The 25,036-nt window shown below is 39.8% G+C and overlaps 1 protein-coding gene across 2 annotated transcripts; it reads right to left on the bottom strand.

The window, feature by feature from the left end:
- Positions 1-368: 368 nt before the first annotated feature.
- lin28b (lin-28 homolog B (C. elegans)) lies at positions 369-23,088 on the bottom strand. Of its 2 annotated transcripts, none has more exons than XM_080289635.1 (4): positions 22,800-23,088; positions 15,541-15,734; positions 5,257-5,444; positions 369-1,266 (listed from the first exon to the last, which is right to left on the bottom strand). In XM_080289635.1, the coding sequence occupies exons 1-4, from the start codon at positions 22,954-22,956 to the stop codon at positions 954-956; spliced, it is 852 nt and encodes a 283-aa protein (XP_080145761.1). In that variant the 5' UTR covers positions 22,957-23,088; the 3' UTR covers positions 369-953. The 2 variants fall into 2 exon arrangements, with proteins under 2 accessions (XP_080145761.1, XP_025998761.2); XM_026142976.2 differs by lacking the exon at positions 22,800-23,088 and adding an exon at positions 16,504-16,697.
- Between the last annotated feature and the right edge of the window lie 1,948 nt (positions 23,089-25,036).

The raw sequence follows: 25,036 nt of genomic DNA, 5'->3' as shown, positions 1-25,036 counted from the left end.
TCTAGATGGATTATATGATGTCTTACATAGACTGTGTCTATCTATGATAATAGGAAACATAAGGGTTAATAGTGTTGACTCACACCTGAGGAAGAGGTGCTTCAGTCTGACAGTTTTGCTTTCTGTTCGAGCATGCATAACACGCACAGGACACGCGCTTTCTCTCAGTCTTGCACATGTTTGACGTCTGACAATCAGTTGGTCCGGTCTATATCATATAAGAGGTATGCATGTATGTATGTGAGTGTTTAAGAAGTATAGAGTGTGATCTAGCAGCTGGCTGTCTTTTTAAAAAAATTCCCTCTGGGATCCATAAAGTTTCCCTAAAGATCTTTAGAAGCCAAGCTAACGGTCCTGCGGGTCTGGATTATCGCTTAGAGGGTCTTGAGGTCTTGAGGTCTTCTTCTAATCCTTCTTAAGATGAGCTACTGTGTGTGCTAAAAGGATGCATCATGATTTTTCAGAATGATTAGGCCTACAGGATATTTTGTGGCTTTAAATCTGCAAGATAGTCGTGTAGAGAAAAAGCATTCATAATGGCCAACACTTAGGTCCAAGGGTACAAAGGCAAAAACAATCATCAAGACTAGACTTATACAGTGTTTTTTGTTTTTTTTCTCACTCTCGTGCTGCAGAGACTGAAACAAGAGTGATCCCCTGCAGTCACCATTCCAGCCGTGGTTGCCATAGCTGCACCAAATGACTGCAAGTCAGTCACACACATTCTTGCCCATCACGTACCCCACTGATCGTTGCCATAGCTGCGCTGGTTAGAAATTGTAAAAAAAAAAAAAAACAACAACAAAAAAAAACAAACAATAAAAGTAAAGGAATAAAGACCTCCCATTTTTCACAGGTGTGAGGTAGATGAGGGGAGCTTCAGGTAACCTTGATTGAGAGGAGACATGAGGTGTCAGAGGCTAGCGGTGAAAGATTCACCCCTATGGACTATTTCAGGATTTCCTCCACCTCTGGGTCCGAGAGCCACGTTGTGTATGGGGCTCCTCGGGGGAAGAGGAGGAGCCCTCCAGAGGAGACGAGCCAGAGCGCTCCTCTTCCTCTGGGAGAGAGAGGTAAGGCCCGGTCCCTGGGCTAGAGGCCGAGGTAGACGCATGTTGGTCCTGAGAGCCTGTGGCGGGCGCCAGCGCCTTGTGGGGACACTGAGCCACCATGTGCGTGATGCTCTGGCAGTAGTGGCATTTCTTTGGCTGGGGGGGCAGGCCACACTCCTTGGCATGGTGATCCAGACCTCCACAGTTATAACAGCTGCAGGGGACAGAGGAGAAAAGAACAGAAAGCATGAACAGGATCTTTGTTTTTAGCTTTTCCTTTTCTTTTTCTTAAAACAGAAAACAGACTTTGTAGTTTTGAATCTGCAAGCACTTTGCGGCTAAAATACAGTTAGTTCCATAATTTGTTGGACAAAGACACAACTGTATAGGAGTTATAGCAGTTGATACAGCCTTCCATTTGCAAAGGCCCAAAGATAATTAGAGAAACTAGAATAATTTTAAATAGAAGGACTGTTTTTGACAATCCTTTGCAGATGGCAGTCCTGAAGCCTAGAACTCAATGACATCACCAAAGGCTGTGTGTCTTCCCTTCAGATGCTCTGCTAGGTTTGTTCGTGGCTCTTTCTGCATTCACTTTTGTTTTCAGTAAGTGAAAAGCATGTTCAGTTAGGTTGAGATCAGGTTAGGTTGAGACTTGGCCACTGAAGAATACGCCATTTCTTAGCATAGGGAAAGTCTTGGTTTGCAGTATTCGATGGAGCGTTAACCATTTGCACTTTGAAGCGCTCTCCAATCAGTTTACCAACATTTGGCTAATTTTAAACAAAAGAGTATAGCTGTGTACATGTCACAATTCATTCTGCTACTTCTATCAGTGGTCACATCATCAGTAAACACTAGTGGTTGGTAGCCGTACATGCTCATGCCATAATATTTCCTTCATGTCTGGCAAGGATCATGGTATGCTTCATATCATGAGCTGTTCTCTCCTTTCTCCATACGTTTCTCTTTCGATCATTATGACACGAGCTAATCTTGTTTTCAAGAATCTTTTTTTAGAGCTGTGCAGGCTCGTTAAGGTGTTTTCTTGTAATGTCTAATCTGGCCTCTGTAATTACCCTCATGAAGGCATCTCTTGATTGTAGACTTTGGCAGAGTGTTAGATGTTGTGAGGTTGTTTTCTTTCACTATGAAAGTAATTCTGTCGTCGTGCACATTAGTTGTCTCCTTTGGTTTTTCTGATCTCTTGATGTTGCTGAATTACCCGGTGCATTCATTTGTTTTTAGAATATTTGGCGTCCCTCACTTGCACTGACATTTCTCTGTGCCTCACATTTAAAATCACAGTGAAAAATACAAATTCAACACATGGAACCAACTTCAGATATGTCTGCTTTATTGGTCATGAAATAATGAAGCAACAGATCTGACCGGGACATTAAAATGCTTTATTTTTAAACAATTAATACAGTGTTATATATAATAATTTAAATAACAAATGGAAGTATTTTTAAAATACTGAAATTCTTAAGCAGTTAATGCAAACTTTTTTTGAACCCTTTGAATTAAAGCTGAAAATCGGCACACTTGATTGATTTAAAAAGGCAAAACTACAACAAATATGGCCCTACTAATAACTATCATTTCTAACATGGTAATTATAATAATAATAACAATAAGAAGAAGAAGAAGAATTTTTAAAAAAAGAAGAATAAAGATTTTATTTCACTCTTGTCCATCATCGGCACTACGGAGTAGAAATGTCGGCTCCAACTAAAATTCCCCACTAGATGGGAGTGTTGTATATGATTTTGGTCTGGTGTGGCCGCTGTGGCATGCCAAACTGCATTATATTATTAGCTCTGAAAAGAATGCCAGCAATGAAATGGCAACAATAAAAGCATGAAGAGAAATTAGACCAAAATGTTAGCCCATCATGATGCCATCAGTTCTCTTTGCACTGCATTAAATAATAAATATTTTTTGTCATATTTTCTTTTTTCTTTTTTTTAAGGCTTTATGTCACGTACAAGTCACCGTTCAGGTTTTTAATAATGTCCTGGTGTAAAAAGCTTAATATCTCTTGGGCAATGATGTCTAGAACAAATGATTCTGGATTCATCAGTCTGTGTTAAATTTCTGCTGCAGCAGTGCAAAACTCAACCACTTATCATTATGAAATAACTGCTTACTGCACACATTTTAAGGTGCATCTGATTTGATTGCCAATTAACAAAATAAGAATTGACAAGTAGACCCAACTGCAAATTGTGGCCACTAAATAAGAAATTGAACCATGACGGCCTTTTCTATGGAACCAGATAAATTATCTTTACTTAACCTGTTCTTTGCATCCAATAAAATAACAACTGGCTGTTTGAATTAAATAAGAAAAATTTAATGCAATGTTTAATTGTTCTTTGTAAAGAAAAAGTATTATTTTTCTACAATAAATAAACCATAAAGAATATAATAGAGACTACAGATAAGACTGCTACCTCACTAAAAGCTGTGACATTAATTAAGAAAGACTTAAAGGTAGGTTTTAAGAGGTAATTAGTAAGTGTCCTCAAAACCTGGATTCATACAAGTACAGTGATCTGATAAATTAATTCGTGCAATTAAATAATTATATTTATATACTAATTATAGTTCAAATCCCGAGGTAGCATGAAAATCCATCAATTTATTGGAGAATTTAGGTTTTAAAGTTTAAAATATTCACTCATGTAATTCAGATTTCTTGTATGTCTCAGGTCATGCACTCATTTAGTGTAATGAAAGCACAGTTTAATCTCAGCTAATTTGATTCAAATGCGTGCAACACAAAGAGAAAACATTGAAAAACTAAATTTCATATCAAACTGGGAAAAACCTGGATGAAGACAAAACAGCTCAAAATATTTGGATGTCCTTTAAGTTTAATATTGAAGAATGTTTTTATCACATATTAAGACTAATGAGCTTTAAATGCTAATGGAAATTTTTTTTTTCAGGGAAATGGTTACAGATGAGTGCTTAATTAGTTTAAAGAAAATTCTGCAACAGCTGATGAACATTTCTCAACAATTACTGTTAAACATCGACTTCTCTGCTAATTTCTGTTTGATAAAAAATCAGCACTGTCATCACTAAAGTTTTTAGCCACTATTTCCACAACCGATGAATTGTTTACTCAATTTTTAAACTGAACAGTTTTACACAACGTGATCTGAGCAGCTCTAGAGAAAAGAAAGAAATGATCCGTTGCATAGCAGAATAACCCGCAGCGTAACCCACCAGTAGCTGCTCCCACTGACCAGCATTCACAAAGACAGAAACACACATCTACCTGCCATCACTAAATCCAAAACCACCTTGCTACCACATTAGCAGAAGACAGACACTTGACCTAACACTGGATCAATTATCCAAAATAAGCTGAATTATTCAGCTGTGTAAACCAATCAGGGAGCCTTCTCTGTCAGATACAGTTTCTTCCTTTCTAACAAATGCTTTTCTTTACCACTATTAAAAAAAAAAAAAAAAAACACAATAGTGCTGCATTGGAGCACTGAAGCAACAGTGATGCAGCAACATAAAGGGTGCCAGCGCTACACTTTCTCATGTAAATGTAGCCTTGAAATCATGTGATACCTTCCCACAACAGATACAGTACTTAGACTCTACCTGGCAGGATTTGCCGCACATCAAATGAGGGCACTTTCTTTCAGTAGGAGGACAGGAGGACTCTGCTTAGCGTTTTCAAGGCACTCCCTATGGCTCCCACTGCAGATTTCAGCAAAGCTCCCTTCAGGATTCAACTGAGGACAAAACAATTGATTTGGCTACCGCTGCATTGAGATGCATATAGGTCCAATCTACCCCCATGCTAATATAGTCTCTAATGTAAAAGCTGGCAAATTGATTTAAAATAGCGGCAATGGCAAGCGAAGTGCCCTATTCAATTCCTTATTATGGTGCACAATAACCATAGCAACAGGCATGTACCGAGGCGGATTGAATAGATTTAATCTATAATCTCAGCCCACTCAGAAGCCACTCACTGCGGGTAGCTGTACGTATAGAATATGTTTCCTATTGCTACAGCGTAGTCTTGCTTTCTCAAAGCTAACCACAGGCACCTATACGCATTCACGTATTTCACATTTTCAGGAAAACCATGCATACGTGTGATTACATTCATGCAGACGCAAAACATACACATACATTTTTTTTGTTTCAAAAATGAATAAAAACCTACCGGTCTCCCTTTGGTTTGCGTTTCTGCAATGGGACCTTCCCTTTGGGTCTCCTCTCACTGCCTGCACAGGGTCCCCCACCAGGTCCGGTCACCCGCAGGGACTCTAGGCCCTTAGAGGACTTCTTATAGGTGAACTCCACCTGCTCACCCTCCTTTAAGCTGCGGAAGCCCTCCATCACTAGTTTGCTCTGTTGGAAGAATAAAAAAGGGCAATTATCCCTTTAAAAGAGGCAGATGCTTATTGCCAAATGCAAGACACAAGAGTGTGTAGGTAGGATAACGCCCTGTGTGTTATAAGCGAGAGTATCAGACACGTTAGGGCTCATGTTTGTTGAAATTGCTTTAAATTTAATGTCAAAGCATTTGTTTCCCTTAGGTTAAAATATTATAATTGCAAGCCTATACAAACATAAATCTTTAAAGGTTAATTTATAGGACGTTAGATTTTGTAAGAGCAAAACTGTTCCAGGAAAATGTAAATCTGATTCTTTTATAATAGTAAACCACGTCACTGAATAAGGTAGCTCGTTAAAGGCAACTGAAAGATCTCTATTATGTTAGCTTTAAAGGCTTTTTATACAGCAGTATCAGGGTGCGTTTTACCTTTGTTGGTTATATTGAATATTTTTTTAACCCCTGATGATTCATGGAAACTGACAAAGGCTATTACACTTTAATAGCCTTCAGTATGCAGCTAGACATAAAGACAGCCCCCTTCTTAGGCAGAAAATGCAATCTTTCAGTGAAAATGGATTAGTTCCTCTTTCTGTCTGCATAAGATAAAGCATTAATGTTACGCAAGCCCACACCCATTAGGTTAAATCTACACATTGAGCAGTTGCCAGATATATTATTACGTCTGCACACAAAAAGTTCCCCAATCAACTCCTTTTATTTCCACATAGCTCAAGAATCAACATTTACTTTATTAACACGGGCAAGTCCACGAGGTGGGCTTTTACACACTGCCACATGCAGCGAACACAACAAGTATTAGCAGACAATGAACATCGAGAGGCAAATACATTACTTCAAACATGGTGGATTGACTATATGTGGTTTGTACCAACTGCCGTGAAGGTTGCTCCACAGAGCGACTTATCTCACATGATATGTCCTTGGTTTACTCTCTTTATCTACTTTTCGCAGAGACACCACTTCCTTTTCTGCAGGCTTAAAAGACAAGAATGTTACACCTATACAATCTTTTTTTTTTCTTAAAGCATCCACCATCCATCTTATCTACATGATCGGAAATATTGATTTAGTTACTACATAACCACTGGACAATGATTTATGTCTTGTTGATCGCACAGCGCGGACGGCTGATAGGCACAGAATCCGTGACCTTCATGAATCGCAGCAAGCCCTGCGGCTCTTATAGGTAAACACACGCCCACATGGGCATGCAGTGTGCAGAGCAAACCTACTACCTACTATACATCAAGACCTATAAATAACACACAGGCTATCTGTAAAAGCAGTGCATGCTGTAGAGTCAGATATGTAGGAGACAAAGGAAGAGAAAGGCACAAATGATCAGATGATATAGATGTGAAACTATAGAAGAAGGAGAGAAATTGTGCACAGCAGCATTTTTCTGCAGCGACTGAGGTTACAGGAAGCTGAAGGCACTCTATAGGTGGTTTGTAGATAGAGATGAAAACCTAAGAGAGAGGAAAGACGTACAGAGGATGTGGGAATTAATTACAAACTAAGAATAGTGTTTGAACTCACTGCACTCGGATAATTGTCCATGTGAAAACCACTGTACAATAAATGACCACTGGGATACCACGTGGATTAAATGGAAGTGAAACGAAATACATTTAATATGTCTCTGTTTCCTTCAGGAAAACAAGTATGAAAAAAAGGAAAACATTTAACCTTGTTTCACACAGCGGAAAAAACTTCAAAACCTACCGCAAACACAAAGAATATCTCAATGTAAGAATATGCAATCAAATACATTTTCTTGGGATCTGTTAGGTCGCCTTTAAAAATTCAGGTAACACAAACTGTCGTTATTACAACACCCAGTTATTCAAAAAATCATTTTAAAAATGCTTAATAAAATGTATTCTAAAGGCACTCACATATCACAGCACTCGGTAAATGAGGGTCACGCCAAGACTTTCTTAGGATTAAAGAAAAACTTTCAAATAGATAAGAAAAAATAAAATATCCACTCTACATTAAATAAATCAGTTTATGTTCGTTTCTTTCTGTTTTTAAAGTAATTTTTGTGCATTTTTAAAAAATTATATATATATAATTTAGACAATTTAAGTAAGTTGCATTTTTTTTATATTTTCCCTTTTCTTATCTTTACCTCCCTTTACTTGAACTTTATTCCTTAAAAGAATGATATCAAAGACAAACTTTGACATCATGAAAAAAAAATAACTTCAGTTTCAAATAATAAAGGTTATTAGTTGTTGTTTTGTTTTTGTTTTTAGGGTTTTTTTAGAATTGGTATTTTTACAACTTATAGTTCAGTACAAAAAAAGTTTTAGAAAGCCATCAAATTTCTTAAACTTGAACAATGCTGATATATAATTATGTTATTTCCCTGCGTTTTAATCTTTTTTTTCATTAGAGATTTTTGGATTTTGATTTTTTTCATATATATTAAACACAAATTAGTACATATGAAACATAAACTTTTACCAAATAGCTATTAATCTGGATTCCAAAGGCCTCTCTCACAATGAGTAATAATACACAATTTTTTTCTTTACTTTTTTTATATAATAAAACAATAAATAGGTTTTCAGTTTAGTCCTCAGAAAATATAGATATATACACGGAAGAGTTGTGACTTCATATTTAACCTTTTTTAAACAATTCTTTCTTTTTTTCCCCACATTTGAACATTTCAACAATTTATTCGAAAGAGAAAATCGCCTTTTTTAGCATTAAAAGCAAAATGTCCAAAATTCACTCATTCATTCTTCCTCTGATGTCCTGCTTGATTCCCCCACTGCAGTAAGTGAGACTTACAGCCAAGGCCACTCTGCTTCTAGTCGATTTGTGATGGAAGACTCATCCATTTTGGGCATTCAGCTATTGGATTTGGCTTTGAGGAATAGATGAGAATCAGGGAATGGAAATGAGCAAGAGGAAAGATTATGCACCACAGATGCAAAAAAGGGAATAACACAGAAGGGACGGTGAGGAGAGTCACAAACTAAGCAAGCAGCATCATGATCAATCTCAGAACATTATGTTACAAAATAATAATAGTAATAATGTTAAGATTCCATATTCATTAACCTATTCTTTTATCAAAGTTCTCTGCTCATACCAGCAAAATAATCAACCAAATGAGAAGCTACAGCCGAGCTATATCCTGGTCATTCAAATGGAAACACCAATTGATTTTATAATTGCCATCATTAGACCATCTGAATGGCTAAAAGGCATTTGTTCAGCAGATATCAGTAAAAAGACAACAAAAGGTTGTGCCCATCCCCCATGAAACACAATATATTCAGAATAATGATAAATAAACATCAGCTGGTCTCTAGACTATGGCACACGAGCCCTTCCTCTTCCTCTCCTGTCTTCAGTCCAGAAGCAGCTTGTCTCTCCAGGTCAAAGTTGAGTGGTTTGTCTCAGCACTCTACCCCCCCCCCTCTCCAACTCACTCAATTCCCACAATGCACCAGTGAGGAAACCACACATCCCCTTTTGTTCTGTAGAAATGCAGGAAAACGAACATAGACACACACACACTAAAATCTCCTCCATATAGTTTATGGCATCATGTTTGTGTCAGATACGTTCTGACGCGTTCACTCGCAACAGCTCAGTCTCTGCAATTACGTAATAAACTGCAGCATATGGATCTGTATATACATGTGTGCCTCCGAGCTGCTCTATGCATGTGTAAGCGTGTGTGTGTGTGTGTGTGTGTGTGCGAAAACTTCGCAAATCAGAACCTGCAACCTGAGTCCCCTCCTCTCAAGTGACCTGGCGGGTGTCCTGACCCGTTTCAGTTTACGCAAAGAGGTCAGGAGAGGGCACGGCTAAGGTGAGGGAATGAAAGAATGCCAAGCAGAACGAAAAAGAGAGAAGGAGAGCAAGAGAGACTCTAACACAAAATGGGGGAGTGGCTTAGCACAGGGAGGTGGATATGGGTGGGAATCTGGAGGAAGAGGAGGACAAGGGTGGGGGGTGGGGGTTCATGGAACTACCTCCACCGCATTCTGTTCAGCTCCAATGGAGGAGCAACTCCTCATCAGTGGCTGGAATTGGGGGAGGCCAGGAACAAAACCACCATTTGATCAGGAACCCCACAGGTCAGCAGGAGAAATCCTGAGGTCAGTGGTATAACCATCGTAGCACCACCCCCAGCCTGCTGGGAAGACCACACCACCACTCTGTGCTTAAACTTAAGGGTCACCAGCAGCCAGCACCATGCCTTAAACGGAAGAAACCTATCCAACAAAAAGATCGAAAGATACTCTAAAAGGGCTTGATTATGCTTGCAAGCTTCCTTATGTGTAATAAATATCTTTAGGTCTTCATGCATGTTACCGTACATATATATATATGTGTGTGTGTGTGTGTGTGTGTGTGTGTGTGTGTGTGTGTGTGTGTGTGTGTGTGTGTGTGTGTGTGTGTGTGTAGGAAAGAGCCAGAGATCAATATCGACACTGACATCCTAGATAGAAATAGCCCTCCTTTTCATCAGCCGGCCCTCGTCATCACCAGACCCAGCAATCAATACAGGAAGCTGTAATGTGAGGGGATGGGGAAGCAAGAGAGAGGAGAGCCACCATCCTCCACCAGCCTCTCTCCGAGGCGACCACCAGCTATGGAATGGCTAATTATGGGATGCCTTAAATCAGAGGTGGAGAAGGGTATTGTGCTCGTTTCTAAGAGGAACGGGAATGTGCAGAGGTGAGTGAGTAGAGGGAGATGGTGGTCAACATGTGGCTTGGTGTCACTGAGTAGCTTTTAATACACAGGAAATGCTAAGTGGATAAAGCTGGGCTAGATCAGCTCAGATGGACATAACCCAACAGGATATATATAAACCAAAGAAGAAAGGGAGAGGAAACACACACACACACACACAAACATGCCAGTGAAAACCACCAACAGAGCCGCTCTTATGTCGGTGACACCGCAGCCCTCCTCAACACATTGTCATTAGTGGCTCTGACCTTTGAACCTCGCCCAGCCCCCATCAAACAGTTAAAAGCCTTCATGTTTCCCCTGCTTCAAATTAACAACATCCAACACCCCCGATTATGACTGGGCCAAATATTTGATCTGGGGAAGGAAGCACTAGATCATCCTGGTACATTTATCAGCATGAGAGGGGGAAATGAACCTCACTGAGGTGACTGGTGATAAAGCACACAGCCTGCTAATAACTGCACCTATTCAAAACAGAAACAGTCCAGTGTCACTGCAAAGATTCACTGCCAGCCATTTAAAGAGGTGTCACTTTCACAAAAGAACAAATGATGGAATATATCATAAATTTAAAATGACAGAAATCAATTTTAAAAGGTTTGAATTTTTCACGTTTTCTTTTAGGAAAAATGATGGATCAATGCAAACCTTTCAAACCTTACACGTGTACATTGGTAGTGCATACAATTTGAGTTGCAATCATTATTTAATTGGTTTTACAGTTGAATCCATTTACAGAGGCAAAAAACAGCAGCTGTCTTTTTTTTTTCTTTGTATGCCTTGGCACTGAACTCACCCAATCTAACAAAGTAGACAGATGATGATGTAATGCGTGACAAACATGACACAAAAATGAGTGCTGGTTATTAGCTCGGATCTGATGAATTCTAACATGAATACAAAGAGATGAACATGAGATAAATGTAGTCAGATGTTTAATTGAGGGATTTTATACATTTTATTTACTATAATAGCTCTAATCTTTATCTTTATTTTTTTATTTGAGCCTTTGCAACAACTGTGTTTTTACATATAAATTGCTTTCATCTGTCTCTCTAGCAATTTTTAATAGAAATTTGACTATAGATTATCGCAAATTAAAACCGTTTCAGGCAAATCTCTCCAAAAGAAAAGCTTTTAAACGTCTGTTTACACATGTTGTGTCTAAATCTAACTTTTCTCTATCCTTCGGAAATGTAACAGTTGTTTTATTAATTAATTAGGTCTTTGATGATTATTATTTTTTTCATTTTTGATGCTTTTCTTTGTCATTTTTTAGGACAAAATGATCAATGGAGAAACAAAGTGCTAATAAATAAAAACAAATTGCAGACTGTAGCCCTTAAAATCTATCAAGCATTGCATAGAAGAACTGAGCAGCCAAGAACATTAAATATTAAAGAAAGAACTAGAAAGAGCCTCCTGGAATTTTTCATTCCTGGTAATTAAAAAAAAAATAGATTAATTAAATGCTTAAATCCTTAATCAGCTCATACTGACATGACCAGCGGAACTGCTGCTCTTTTTTTTATTGTAGCCCTTCTGTGTCTACTCCATCACCCTTCCAATTACCAATCAAACATCCGCTATATGCGACCAGCTCCTCAAAAGGAAGTCACATGACTTGTCTTTCTTCTTCTTTTGCTTTATTTGATGTAAAGACGGGAAGGGTGGCGGTGGTGTGGGTGAGTGGAGTGGTGTGGCTGCAGGAGACACAAAGCCTGATACTGGCTATCTGCAGGCAGAGATGGGTGGGGCCTGCATGCCAAACGGTGACACGGACCAGAGGTTAATCTCACTAGGGGCCCACTTTAACCTCACTACACAAAACACACACACTCTCTCTCTCTCTCTCGAGTGCGCACATGCATGATCAAAAACCTAGAACATTTTTCAACGGATCACACGTAGGCATCGACAACCTGGTGGCTGAAAGCAGAAAGTAAGAAGTGCTCACACACACACTCACACACACACATTCGTAAGGGATTCATAAACTCATGGGGTTTCAGGAGAATAGCAACAGCAAACTGTTCAACATTTCAAACTGATTACCGACAAAGGGCAGGCAGCACCCCCAACCCACTAAACCCCTCGCCTACCCTCTTGCCTTTTTGTCTTTAAGAAATTCCTCTTTTTAAAGAATGCCCAAGGAGAGACCCCCCCCCCCCCAACACACACACAGACACACACACACACATAGTAAAAAACACTCAGCCCAGGTAGAGAAGTGGTTGACACACAGAGATAATGTAATAGTGGAATCACTAAGGAGAGAGTGAAGATGCTTAATTACTCTCTCACACCTTCCGAAAGGAAGCGATCAGATAGGAGCCGTGATGAAGAGGCCTCCCAGGAAGAGGCCTTGTGCTCTGGGGGGTGGGGGGGCTCACACTAACTCTCTCTTTCACACACACACACACACACACAAGCGCACACCCTCCCTCCTTTACCTCCCGCTCCACCACTCGCTCGTCTTTTTCCAACCTCTCACTCATGTTTTCCTCTTGGACTACCGCCGTCCCCAGCCCAGCACCCCCACCCCTCACCCACACTTTTTTTTTTCCCACATCCCTCCTCTTTCCCTCTCTTAAGGAAACTCCTCCTCTCTTCCCCCCTTCCTCCTGTCCTCATGCTCCCTCTTCCCCTCCCTATCTTTCTTACCTCAGCTTTTATCATGCGGATAGGGTCAATGTTGTGCAAGAATAAATCGGCATCCTTTCTGATAGTTTTATTTCAACAACGACCCTTTTACCACAAACGTGTAAAATAATTCATAACCTTTGTTTTAAGTTGGTTTGATTGTGAGCTTGCCACTGATTAAAAATGACAAAATGCATCCTAAAACAATTATTATGGCTTTAAGACTTTTAAATAATTTTCTACTTAAGATATAACAGGCCAGATCTGTATTCAATATTTCCAAATCTGAACATTTCTTTTAAACCTGGAAATAACATCAATATATTCAAATAGCTCCAGGCTGCTAGCAGAGAGACAGAGAGGGTGGAACAATCAGAGAGAATGAGTGACCGATTTAATACGAATGCACGAGTGTGAATCCTTCCAAAGAAATCACGGGGTTGTTTGCATTTATTATGACAGCGTGTTTATGAGTGCACGATGTCTTCCCCTTTGTGCTAAATGACAGTCGTGTCACTGTGAGCGCGTACAGCTGCCAGAAACACTGGGACACAAATGATCGAGTGTAAACATATGATTCACTGAATGCTATAATTTAACAAAAAGCTATATTAGGAACAATTTGGTCCCCACCATCCTCCCAAAATATGAAAAAACGAATGAATGAAACAGAGCAGCTCTGCAAACATTTTCATCTATACACCGCCATCATCACAGTACCTAATGAGCCTTTCTTGCATTGTGGATCTAAATATTTTTCCTATGTAAAGCAACAGTATACCGCACAAGCCTTTTCTGCCTTATAGGCTACAAACTACTGAGACACACAGTGTTTTGTTAGACTCCTGCTCAGCTCTTAAGACTGTTTCCCAGAGCACACCTTTATTCACCCTTGATGGCCTGATCCACTCCTAAAACATCTCTGAGCAGCAGGGAAGACAGGAGTCTGGAGTGTATGGACAGATGCAGTGCTTTCAGTCGATGAAGCCACAATGTGAACGTATCAATCAGAATCTGATAACATAGTGCTGTAGTCATCCACTTTCCCGAGCTTGGGCTTGTTTCATGCAGGCGCAGTAAGAGCGCATGAAAACATCCACATACATGTAAATGTTAACCAAAAAATGTAGAAATACATGTCAGGCTATATTATTACGTGCATATGAAGATGCGCATGAAGCAAAGCTCAACATATTGTTGTTAGTCACTGAATGTTTTTACTCCAGGATTTTAATCCAGATATTTTTATAACTCTCGATTATCACGTTTATAGCCAAACTAAATGCACTAAACAACCAGCTTTACCGCTGTCAGAATTCAATGGCAGTGAACACATTTGGTCAATCAAATACTGCGGACAATTTGAAATGTACATATATCTATTTTTTTTTTATTTGTATTTATTTATTTATTTTTCCATAAAAACTGAGCTGAATGCAGCATAGCTCAGAGAGGTGGAAACTACCCTGCTGGTGCAGAACACACTCAAATGCCATTCAAAAAGACATTGGATAGCAAACCATGTGAAACTGTGGTCCCACTTTCTATTTTTAGTCTGGCATGCAGCTTGAAAAAAACATACTGTAAGTGTTTGAGTTACATTATATATATTTTTTTTTTACCTAAATAAACTAATCCCTTTATGCAACTATAATCCATATTTCCCAGTGCTACTAATTTGCCTTATAGTAATCAGTGGAGTCATCTTTTCTACAATGAAGTGAGAGAGTGTGTCAAATGAAATGGCAACAAAAATGCCTCTCTTCGTCGTCTGTCGTTCCTCGAGAATTTTAAAGGCACTTTATAGGACCGTAAAAAAGGGCGATTTAACGGAGGGAAAGGGGAGCTAAAACAAGGGAGGACTTCACTGCTCTTTGTTTTCTGTAGCAGTCAAAAACAAGGCCTCTGAAATGAACTCCATGCACAATAAATCAGCAGTACACGCGGAGGGAGTGGGAGGGGGACACACAGGCTTGCTTCACGTCACCATTCGGTATGAAAGTAAAAGGATGTTTCTATAAACTGCACATACGGTTCAAGTACATCAAGCAAACAACAGCACTGAGCAAAATCCACCTTCCCAGAACAGAGCCCAGCAGTGAGTTAAAAAAAAACACGCTCTCCGACATGTTAGCTGGCTGGATATCAAGCAAGCTCTGCTGTCCATTACAGGGCCAAGTGTGAAACTAACCGTGTCATATCCACACGACATTTCTTTCCTTTCCCTTCACAGGGAGAAGCAAAGGGAGAGCTAAACGTGTGCCTCAGAGGAAAACTTTGTGTGTGTGTGTGTGTGTGTGTGTGTGTGTGTGTGTGTGTGTGTGTGTGTGTGTGTGTGTGTGTGTGTGTGTGTGTGTGTGTGTGTGTGTGTCGTTTGTTTGTTTTGGTTTGGTTTTTCCTGTCCCTTAAGCATGTGGACAGCATGTTGTTACACAGTAACGTGTCGGGCAAGGCGAAACATCCGGATGATACAGTGTAACTATCGCTGTGAAGAAGAATTAAAAAGGGGCCCGAGGACAGCAAGATGGGATCTGAGGTAACAGTAGCATTTTTTTGGCAGAGGAAATAAAAAGTATTCAATCATTCGTCGCTTTTCCACGCTTCTTTTTTTTTTTTAAAGAAAGGAAAATCCGGATGAGGCCATGCCCACCACATCACCACGACGCAAACGCGTATTCCTCGGTGCTTGTGTGTACGTTTTCATCAACTTACTTGGTGGACGAAAACATCCAGAGGGGGGTCAACGGGGCTCCCTTCGCTGTTGGTCATTGAGATAAATCCAAATCCCATCCGGACGTTGAACCATTTGCAGAAGCCCGATCCCGACAGGACCTGAGGTCGAGTGCGGTCCTCCTCCTGCTCGGCGGACTTGGCGGGGTCTTCTCCGCCACCTTTACCCGACCCTCCTGTAGAACGAGCGGGCAGTACAAGAGGCGAGTTAGAACATTTTGTTTGTGCTCGCAGACACGCCGCTCAACACTCACCGCCCTGCGTGCATACACGTTTATATAAGTTTAATGAGCTTTGTTGCGTAAAAAAAAAAGAAAAGAAATAAAGAAAACTTCTCCAAGAAGCGTGAGGGGAATCCCCTCCACTTCAAGTACAGGCTATGCGAAGTTCAGGGCCGGTAGAAATTTCCTATACTATTTTTCACATGTCACATAAGCGAAGAGGGACGCGTGGTGCTGTGAACCGATGTGCGTCAACCAGACATTCCCTCAACCAAAAAAAGGGGGGGAAAAGTTGTTACTCCATGACAGATGAATGCCTCTGATTCGTGCACAGGCATGCTCAGTGGTGTAACTTGTGGAGGGTTTTCCTCGTGCATCTACAGCCCGCTCCTGATGTGGAGTTGCATGCTATAAGGAAAAAAGGGCAGGTGTACACATGGTTCCTCGAGCTTTACTACTGGCTTGAAAAGCATATACGCTCTAACAGTGGATCTATCTTAATGCTGCCAGACGTGGTTAGATGTGGTGCTCGGCAGTGTGGCGGTTCAGGCTTTATTTTTTATTTTATTTTATTTTTTTAGGTTTGGAACAATAATCACGCTGCACCTTGCCTCCTTCTCCCTTCTCGCGCGAGCTCACGTGGAGCAAATATATGTATATATATATATATAAAACAACAACAAAAAAACTAAGAGCAGAAAATAGAAAATAATTGCAGAATAACCTTCGGCCATGTTTCCCCGCGGACCCTCTGCGCCCAAGTTGCAATAGAGAAGCTTCCTCTGCGAAAACGGGCTGCGGTAGTCACCATTAATCCGACATCCTCGATCCCATCGGTCACCAGTTTAGCTCGCATGGTACGGCGTGCTTTCTGCCTTTTGATATTTTTGTCATGTCTTTCTCTCTTCCCTTCAATCCCTTCCTCACTCACACCACCTCTGTAGCCTACTGCTCTACCCCTCTCTCTCTCTCTCGGTCGCTGCCTCTCTCACTCCCTCTCTCGCTCTCGTCTTCGCTCTCATTCGCTCTCGAGCTGGCTGTGCCCGTTCCCGTAGTGAGAACACGTGACTTTGTCAATTACATGCTTTCTTGCTTCTCATTTCTGTCCCAAGATTCAAAGAGGAAAATGGATGTGTGTTGTGGGGGGGAAACTGGACTCGGAACCATCAACAGCACGCGCCCAATAGTTGTGTAGATCATAAAACAACCCACGTCCACTGTGGGAAGCTGCAAGCTGTAACGTGTGCTATATGATATGCTATGCGCTGCAGTGCACTGCTTGCAATGTGTTTTGTTGAGGTCCTGTATCAAAAGGGGTTGGTGTAGCTACATAAGGCTATTATGCACTGAGATTAGATTAGATGATTGGATGGGATTAAATTACATTTTAATGAACTCTGCGGAATAATAGGGTGGCCATGACAACAGCAAAAACACACACAAAAAAACAAGGAAATAATGAATCAACCAATTACAATCAAAAGCAAATGATGAAGTTAGGCCCCTAATGGGTGTAGCTGATTAACCTACAGATTTGCAGGCTTGTTTTCATAGATCTTCCCATCATCACGTGGAAGTACAGCAGTGTGTCCTGTGTGGCTTTTGTTTGTTTTTTTACTTTGAGTATTTTGACTCATAAAAATTAAGTAAATTCAAAGAAAATCGTACATGTTTAAAATATGTTAGTCTACTGTTGGTTTGTTTAGACCTCCACGGGGTGACAAAATAGTGTTAAATGGGTGAAAATTCACACATAAAGCATCACTTAACAAAGAAAATTCATCAAAAAATGTTTCTTAATTTATTTTATTTTACTGCTTGTTTTTTGTCGATTTCTATTACTGTTTGCTTGTTTGAATCTCTTCTCCAGACCCTACTATTACCAAAGCCAAACTCTAAAAGATTTTCAAGACAGGGTTAACTTTTCTACATTTTATACAAAGTAAACACAGCACCATTAAAATACGTAAGCTTATTACAGCCTTTGTTTGCATTGCACAGCTCACTTCAGACTTTCACACCAGTGTATATTCAAAAGGGTGAAATGCAGCTGTGGCTTTAACAGAAATAACATCCAGCTATGCTAAGAAACCTAAACCTGTTTTGCTGGAAACTAGAACTTGTGAATTTTACAAAACAGTGCAAATGATCATTTCCCACTTTCATGCATGGACATGTGTTTGTGCTCATGCTCCTAACTCACAACCAGTTACCTCCCAGTATCATAGTGGGCACCAGAGGAGAGCTGAACTCACAGCTTTGGAATGTGACTGGAAAACTGACAGAAAGCAAAGCAGATATTTGTAAGTCTTGAGCCTCGTTTGTCATGAGGATACGTTCCTTACCAAGATTAGTTCTGTCTGTTTCTTTTTCTTTTTCAGCGGGGGAGGGTCATTTCTTTTTGTTTTGTTTTTTGTTTATTTTTTTTTGGGGGGGGGGGGGGGGGGTTAGAAATGCTTTTAGAAATACTATGAAGCTGTCAGTAAAGTTTGGAGCTGAAATTGTTAAGTCTTGTTTTTCCTTCTTCTTCTTACAAAATAACTTAGTTTGAGTCTTAAAGTTCCACTTTTATTCAAACTTAAAGAGATTTTTGTGGCATTACTAAGCTTCCTTAAAGAGAACTTTAACACAGGTGGCTTGTATCAATTCAATATGCTTTTTTAAAATGGTACTGTTAAAACACAGTATGTTTAAAACCACAAAACAAACACAAAAGCTGGATTAAATCAAGTTTGAGCACATTTAAATTCCACTACACGTCTTACTTCCTATTCTGGACATGGTTTACGTCCAACAGCATAGATCACTTAAGAGAAGAATAGCCCACGGAGCAGATCAACAACAAGAACAAGCCCAATGAGAAACTTTCCATCTTATCTCACTTCTGCCTTGGTGGGACGTTTCTCGAGGGGTTATTCGCGAGTATGAGGAAAGAGGAAAAACACGTTGGAGGAATGAAACAACAACAAGCCTGTCTCCACCCACCGACGCTCAAGAGCCCACCCTCCGGAATTCGCAAGCTTTGCCCCTACCCCCAATCCGTCCAACCCAGCCCCCGCGCACAAGGCCTGTTTTTGAAGATGCTTGTAGTGGAGGCCTCCTCAGCAGCCATAGAATTACTGTGTGGGTCACAGGATTGGATACCACTGTCAGATGTTATCCACTCATTCATATCCTGGCAGGACCTTTCTGATTAGGACAAGTCAGCGGAAAATACCGCAGTGCAGCTTACCGAAGTGTGCAAAAGAATGACAAGGAATGATTTAGATATAGGAGGCTCTGGTGTGCCTGTCGGTCAAAAGAGGGAACTGAAAGAGCAAAATGGTTGTTAGTGAAGATTTTATGGTGTGCTTTAAACCTGTGAAAAACAAATTGATTCATGAAATGCTTGTGAAACAGCCTTAACGATTGTAATGGTACAGAGGCACAGAAAAACCCGTGAAAGTAAAGCTTTGCAGATGTTCTAAGTAGTTTGTTTTCATAAACGACACAAACTAGAATTCTTCACATATAGTTGGTTTTCAACTGGTTTTAAACCCATGTCCATCTCTTTTATACTTTTCTTTATGCAGATTTATGATTTATGAAAATTCAGATTTTTCTCAGTTTGATCGGTTGCCTTCAAGCTTCAGCAGAGGAAAGTTTTCAACATTTTGTTTTTTCTCGACGTCCTTCTGATGGAGAAGTTAGAAGGCAGCTTCTCATTTGACAGCGTGACAAAACAAAACAAACAACAACAACAAAAAACCTTAAAGTTCCTACATCTGAAAAAGTGACATGGCCCAACTTCAAACTTTGTTTCTTTGCATTAGATGTTTGTTTTATAGCTGCCACAGATCCACAGTTACGCCTTTTGTTTGCACTTATGCAACAAGATAAGACTGTTTTGAAGCCTCTTTTACTTTCAAACCTTTTCATTATATTTGTGGCGATAAAAAAAGAGAAGAACACTTTTCAACTGAGACTTTGCAAAGACATCTACAAACTGACGTATGTTTTTCTTTTCTTTTTTGAAGATTGTTTTTAAGCCGAACATAAAACTTGTAACAATCTCTGCACTAGTTTTGTCATGCTACAGAATAAGATACATTTTTCACACTCATTTACATTTATATAAGGATCTGTACTTTTTCCACTTCTATTCATGAAGATGAGCACTGAAAATATTTCACATATTAAGTTCTACAAAAGGATCTTCATGTCACATCTGTAATATTGCTAGGAAATGATCTGTTTCTGAAATGAGCCGAGCAGCTCCTTGTTTGCAGACGACCTTCGTTTTAAAACCAACATCACTGTTTGTGGGTTTTTTTTAGTTTAATATCATTTCTTATGATATGATCTAATTTTAGTACCTCCCTACATTTATTATTTGTTTGAATGCAAAGCAGGAGCAACACTTTAACCCATTTGTATGTCTTTTTACTCTCTCTATTTCCATAGCTTTTTCCATACATGCTGTATCTTTATATCGATCTAATCCCCACCTGTTCTGTGGAGCGCTTTGTTGAACTGCCCTATTTTTAAGATGTGTGAGTTGCTGAATGGTTTTTATTCTTTCATCACAACTAGCGATGAGAGGGGTGATGTAAAAATTTGCCTCATATAAAAATAAGCTGTTTTGGAGAAGTGCATCTAAGGTTTTTGTTCCAATTTGAATGTCACAATAGTCTCTGTGAGACAATGCAACATCATACAAATGAGGCTTCATTTATTTTCAGTACAGTCCAATTCAATATGGTACAATTTATATATGATGTTCAGCACTACGAGTACAAATTTATCATGAGAGCAGAAAAAAAATGGCATAATATGAATCTCTGTAAGGCCTGCAATAATTTCAGGTGTAGAATTGAGAAGCTGTGTCTTGGGTTTGTTTTATTTGGCTTATTGATAAGATTTGCATAGATATATTTAATAAAACAAATGTAATATTTTTAATGGATTAGGCTTGTTTGATTTATTGTTCTTGTTGCTTTATTTTCTCAGTTAATAGCTCTAATCAGTGGAAAGAAATGTGTGCATCCAAGCTGCAAACGATAGGATCTTAAGAGCATTTTGTTTTCTTTTTTAAATAAAGAGAGATTTTTTTTCATTTAATTGTGTTTTGGGGGTTTAGTGGAAACCAAGTGGAAGTCACATACCAGTACATATTCTGTTTAAATGCATCTTTTATAAGCCATCTTTTAAAACCTGTTCAAATGTTAATTCATCTGTATTGCTCTTTATTTTTAAGCCTGCAAGGAAAGATCAGTGCAGTGGCTCATTTAGATCTTCAGTTGTCTTAGATGAACTATATATTTATGAGCACATGCAGATTCCTGAGTTGTTTGAATACCAACTTTCTGTGCAGACTTTGAACTCCCTCTCCCCAGCTAACCTCACCCAACCCCCACTCTTCACCAAGTAGGCTCCCAGAGGAAACTTGCATTTTACCATGCATTGCTGTCAATGCAGTTCAAAGGGTTCATTGAGTCCCTCTCTCTTTTCTCTTTTTCTTTTTATGTGAGGAGGGGGTTGTTTTTTGTCGTTTACCTCATGCATTCCAGCTACCAATCCTTCACTTTTCTCTATCGTTTACAAGGATGGATAAACAGTGTTGGCAGAGCGGGGCCATCTCCCCTCAGGGTTATTTTTAGGACCAGAAGACTATATGCTTATGGAGTGTTTTAAGAGAAGAAGAAAAAACACGCCAAGAAATGACTTTTTTTTTCTAATTTTTTCATCTAGTTTCAAATTCGAAGCACAGCTCACTTTAATTTCCATCCCTGGATGTTGGTGACTCTCTGCAGACAAAGAAGAATTGATATTTTTTTTCTCATCCATTCATCGAATATTTTCCTCTGTTTTCTTCACAGATTTCGTTAACAAATATTTAGACTCAACGAAAAAAAACATTCACACAGCACAGAAAAGCACACGCGTATTGTGTGGTTCATACTTGACCACAGGGGCAACTCAAAAACTTTCCCTTCGTTTTTCATGCTTCAAATCGTAAAATACGATTTTTTTAAAAACCCCGTTCCATTTAAATTAGGATTGGATATTTGTTCACTGGAGGCATTTTAGTGCGACTTTCAATTTGATACACTTCCAACAGCCATATTTTTTTTCTTTTACCTTTTGGTCTCAGGAGATGAATTTCCCGTTTACTTCTGAGGGAGGAAGAGAAAGAAAAGCGACGAAAGTAAACTTTATGGGCGGTAAATCACGTAGTGGTAGTCTAACTATCCGGCCAAGGCTCCTGCACCGGGAGTAAACAGGGTGAAAATATCTGAATGAAATATCAGTGACGTCAGAGAGAGCGAGAGGAGAGGGGGGAGGTTAGAGAAGAAGCGCTTGTACCGCCGATGCGCCAAAAACTGCGCACAATGGGGCCACGCATCTATATCGCATTCTTCCAATTTATTTTTGGATTATTTTGTCGTGTTGTTCTGCGGGGCTTCAGCGGGTCAGTATGACTGTTTTTTCTTGCTCCTGGATTCACTGAACCTTCTGAAGTTTTAGTCAAACAAATGGAGAAGCTGAGCATCCACCCACAATGTAATCGATAGATCTGCTAAACCAACGCTAATACTCCTTAAATATCATAATATAAAGCTTAAAGTGGTTAACAGAGATCCTGTGATGATGGATCTTGTTTGCTTAATTGCTGTTTTCCGGTTTCCCCCGTGTATTGAGGAAAGTTCCCTTTAAAGACTTCCAGTTGTTGTTATACAAATAACTGTGTAATGCGTAATTTCCCTTAAAACAAAACGATAAGCAATCTTTTGGGTGCATTTGTGCGCATCTTTAGCGTCAAATCGGTTTTGATTACGTTTGATTAAAGAACCAATCCATCAAGTCTTCACGGTGGGTAACGTCGGTCATTTCAGGTCAGGGAATGGTAGTGGGAGGGGGGGGGGGGGGGGGGGGGGTCAGCATATAGGTGAGCCAGTCTCAATCAAGGCTTTTCTTGAGGAGGGTGGATTTAAGCTGGAGGAAATAGGGCAAAATGTTGGTAAAATTCAGCGCACTCACCTGTAAAAGAGGTAGAGGAGGAAGTGGACATGCTCCCTTTTTTCTCTCCCTCTCTCGCCGTGAATGAATGAGATGGCACAGGCAGACCAAGCGTTTCTCCCGGTGTTCCTTTGATAGAGCAAATGTAGGGTGAAGCAGAGATCAGCCTGCTGGACATCAGGTCTCCCGACGCTCTAGTTTGAGTTACATGTTTCAACTGACTTTAACCTGCATGGCGCATGAAGCCAAGTGACCGTCTGGAATCAAAGAGATTTTCCATGGATGAATATTTTATAGTGACTCTGTAACATAAGCTGCAGCAGCGTGAGAGACAGACTGATTTGTTTTAAACTGAACCAACAGATTCCTTTGAGGCTGTGGCACAGATCCGAAAAAAACATCCTCTGAACTGCTCCAAAGGTGATTTCTCTCTCTCTCTCTCACTTCATTTCCCAACTTCTCACAAACGGTTGCTCAAGCTCAAAGGCACTGACGGCTCAATCTCATATCTACCCTCCACAAACCAGGTCTAAAAATTGAATTAGTGCTAGCATTTTAGCTGCAAATGTGGGGTTTCCCCATAAACAAGTCTTCCAGTAGAAAAGATGCAGATGCGTCGTTGGTATCTTCTGAGCTTTATCACTGCTCTTCTAACCATGCGGCATCTATGACCTCCCCCCAACATGCTCGCAACCATCCCCACCTCTCTCCCTCTCTTTCTCTTGTTGATGAAGATCCATACTTAACATCCCCCACCCAGCCCGTTTAAAAGACCTACCCACCACTCAGTAAGCTCAAATTAATTTTCCTTACAAGATTACCATAAATATTCACTCAAATCACCCGTGAAGCGATCACACAGAAGAAACCCCAAAATTTTTATTAGCCTACTATAATGTATCCTCTCCTTCAGGCACCCCAAACTTTCCTCACTGATCTGATGTCTGCTGTTGACTCTTTCAGCTTCATATCCTTGTTGAATAGCGCAGCTTGGCTGGTTCCAGATCAGCGACTGGTAACTGAGAAGTGGGGGGTGGGATTGAATAAATAGCGCCATCCATCGGTTTGATAAAGGCAGTCAACTTCACTGTTATTAATGTACCTCACACTGAGAGAGAGACAAAATGATAGATAGATAGATAGATAGATAGATAGATAGATAGATAGATAGATAGATAGATAGATAGATAGATAGATAGATAGATAGATAGATAGATAGATAGATAGATAGATAGATACAAAAAGCTACATTCGCAACTATTAAATTATTACATGTGATTATAAGCGTTAATGCTTATAACCACAGGTGTGTGTTCATCGGGCGCGTTATAATGTCTTCGAATGTGTCAGCCAATCAGAAATGAGGATCTTTTTCACCGCTTTCATTAGACATAAGTTGATAAGATTATTGCCACATGTGATGGTTATTTCCACCTAAAGCCAACTTATAATAGGATGTTTTAACATAATATTATAATGTAGGTCATGCATGGGCTAATCCTATAAACCACTTTCTTTGTGTGTGATGACCCGCCAGCTTCAGCACAGACAAGTGAAACAGTGAGGGTGTTTTTTTCTTTTGTGAAGTTTACCACTAGGATCAGTTCACTGACACACCAGTCTACATGTAGGCAGGCAGCAGGATTTCACGGGGTTTTATGCGCCATCTGGTGGTCCAGTATCCTCTGATTTCCCACGCGGGTGTATGTGGACGCGTGCGCATTCAATCTAAATTGGCTGGGAGGTGATTAAAAGCGGGGGTGGCAAACCTTAGATGAGGCATTGAGTGCTGACAAAGTTATTTGTAACGACTGGGATTTATTTATTTTTAACATTTTTGATAAGTTTGGTCAACTAGCTCGTTTGATTCTATTGCGCATGGCCTATATCTGGCTCTGGTTGTTATTCAGTCAATGTAGCTGTTCATTCTTCCAGTTATTTAACCTAAAGTTAAATAGGTTAAATAGAAATGCAGAGGCACTAGCCGATCTTTGTCACCCAAAGTTGTTGGGGAGCTGGAACAGATGTTAAAGTATTAAGACAGGCAGTATAATTTGGTTTTAAGTAAAGCGACTCAGTGTTGTGTCAGAAAACATTCTCAAAACTTAAAAGAAAAATTGAATCTTCTTGGCGTCAGATTTCACGACTGTTTTAGTTTCATAACATGACGAGTAATTTGGTTTTGCTGGAACACTGAGCACGTTCAAAATGATCTGAATCTGAAACCATGAGTATTTTCATGTCCATCTTTAATGTTT

This window comes from Astatotilapia calliptera, chromosome 15 (genome assembly GCF_964374335.1).
Source record: "Astatotilapia calliptera chromosome 15, fAstCal68.1, whole genome shotgun sequence".
Taxonomy (NCBI): domain Eukaryota; kingdom Metazoa; phylum Chordata; class Actinopteri; order Cichliformes; family Cichlidae; genus Astatotilapia; species Astatotilapia calliptera.
The sequence above is the reverse complement of the archived record's forward strand: the minus strand, read 5'-3'. Positions and strand labels throughout refer to the sequence as shown.

Coding starts and splice junctions, on each gene's coding strand:
- lin28b (XM_080289635.1), bottom strand. CDS start 22,956: ATGTCCAGCAGGCTGATCTCTGCTTCACCCTACATTTGCTCTATCAAA. Junction 5,445..15,540: donor TGGATGTTTTCGTCCACCAA/GTAAGTTGATGA, acceptor TTCTTCCAACAG/AGCAAACTAGTGATGGAGGG. Junction 1,267..5,256: donor CGCAAACCAAAGGGAGACCG/GTAGGTTTTTAT, acceptor TGTCCCCTGCAG/CTGTTATAACTGTGGAGGTC.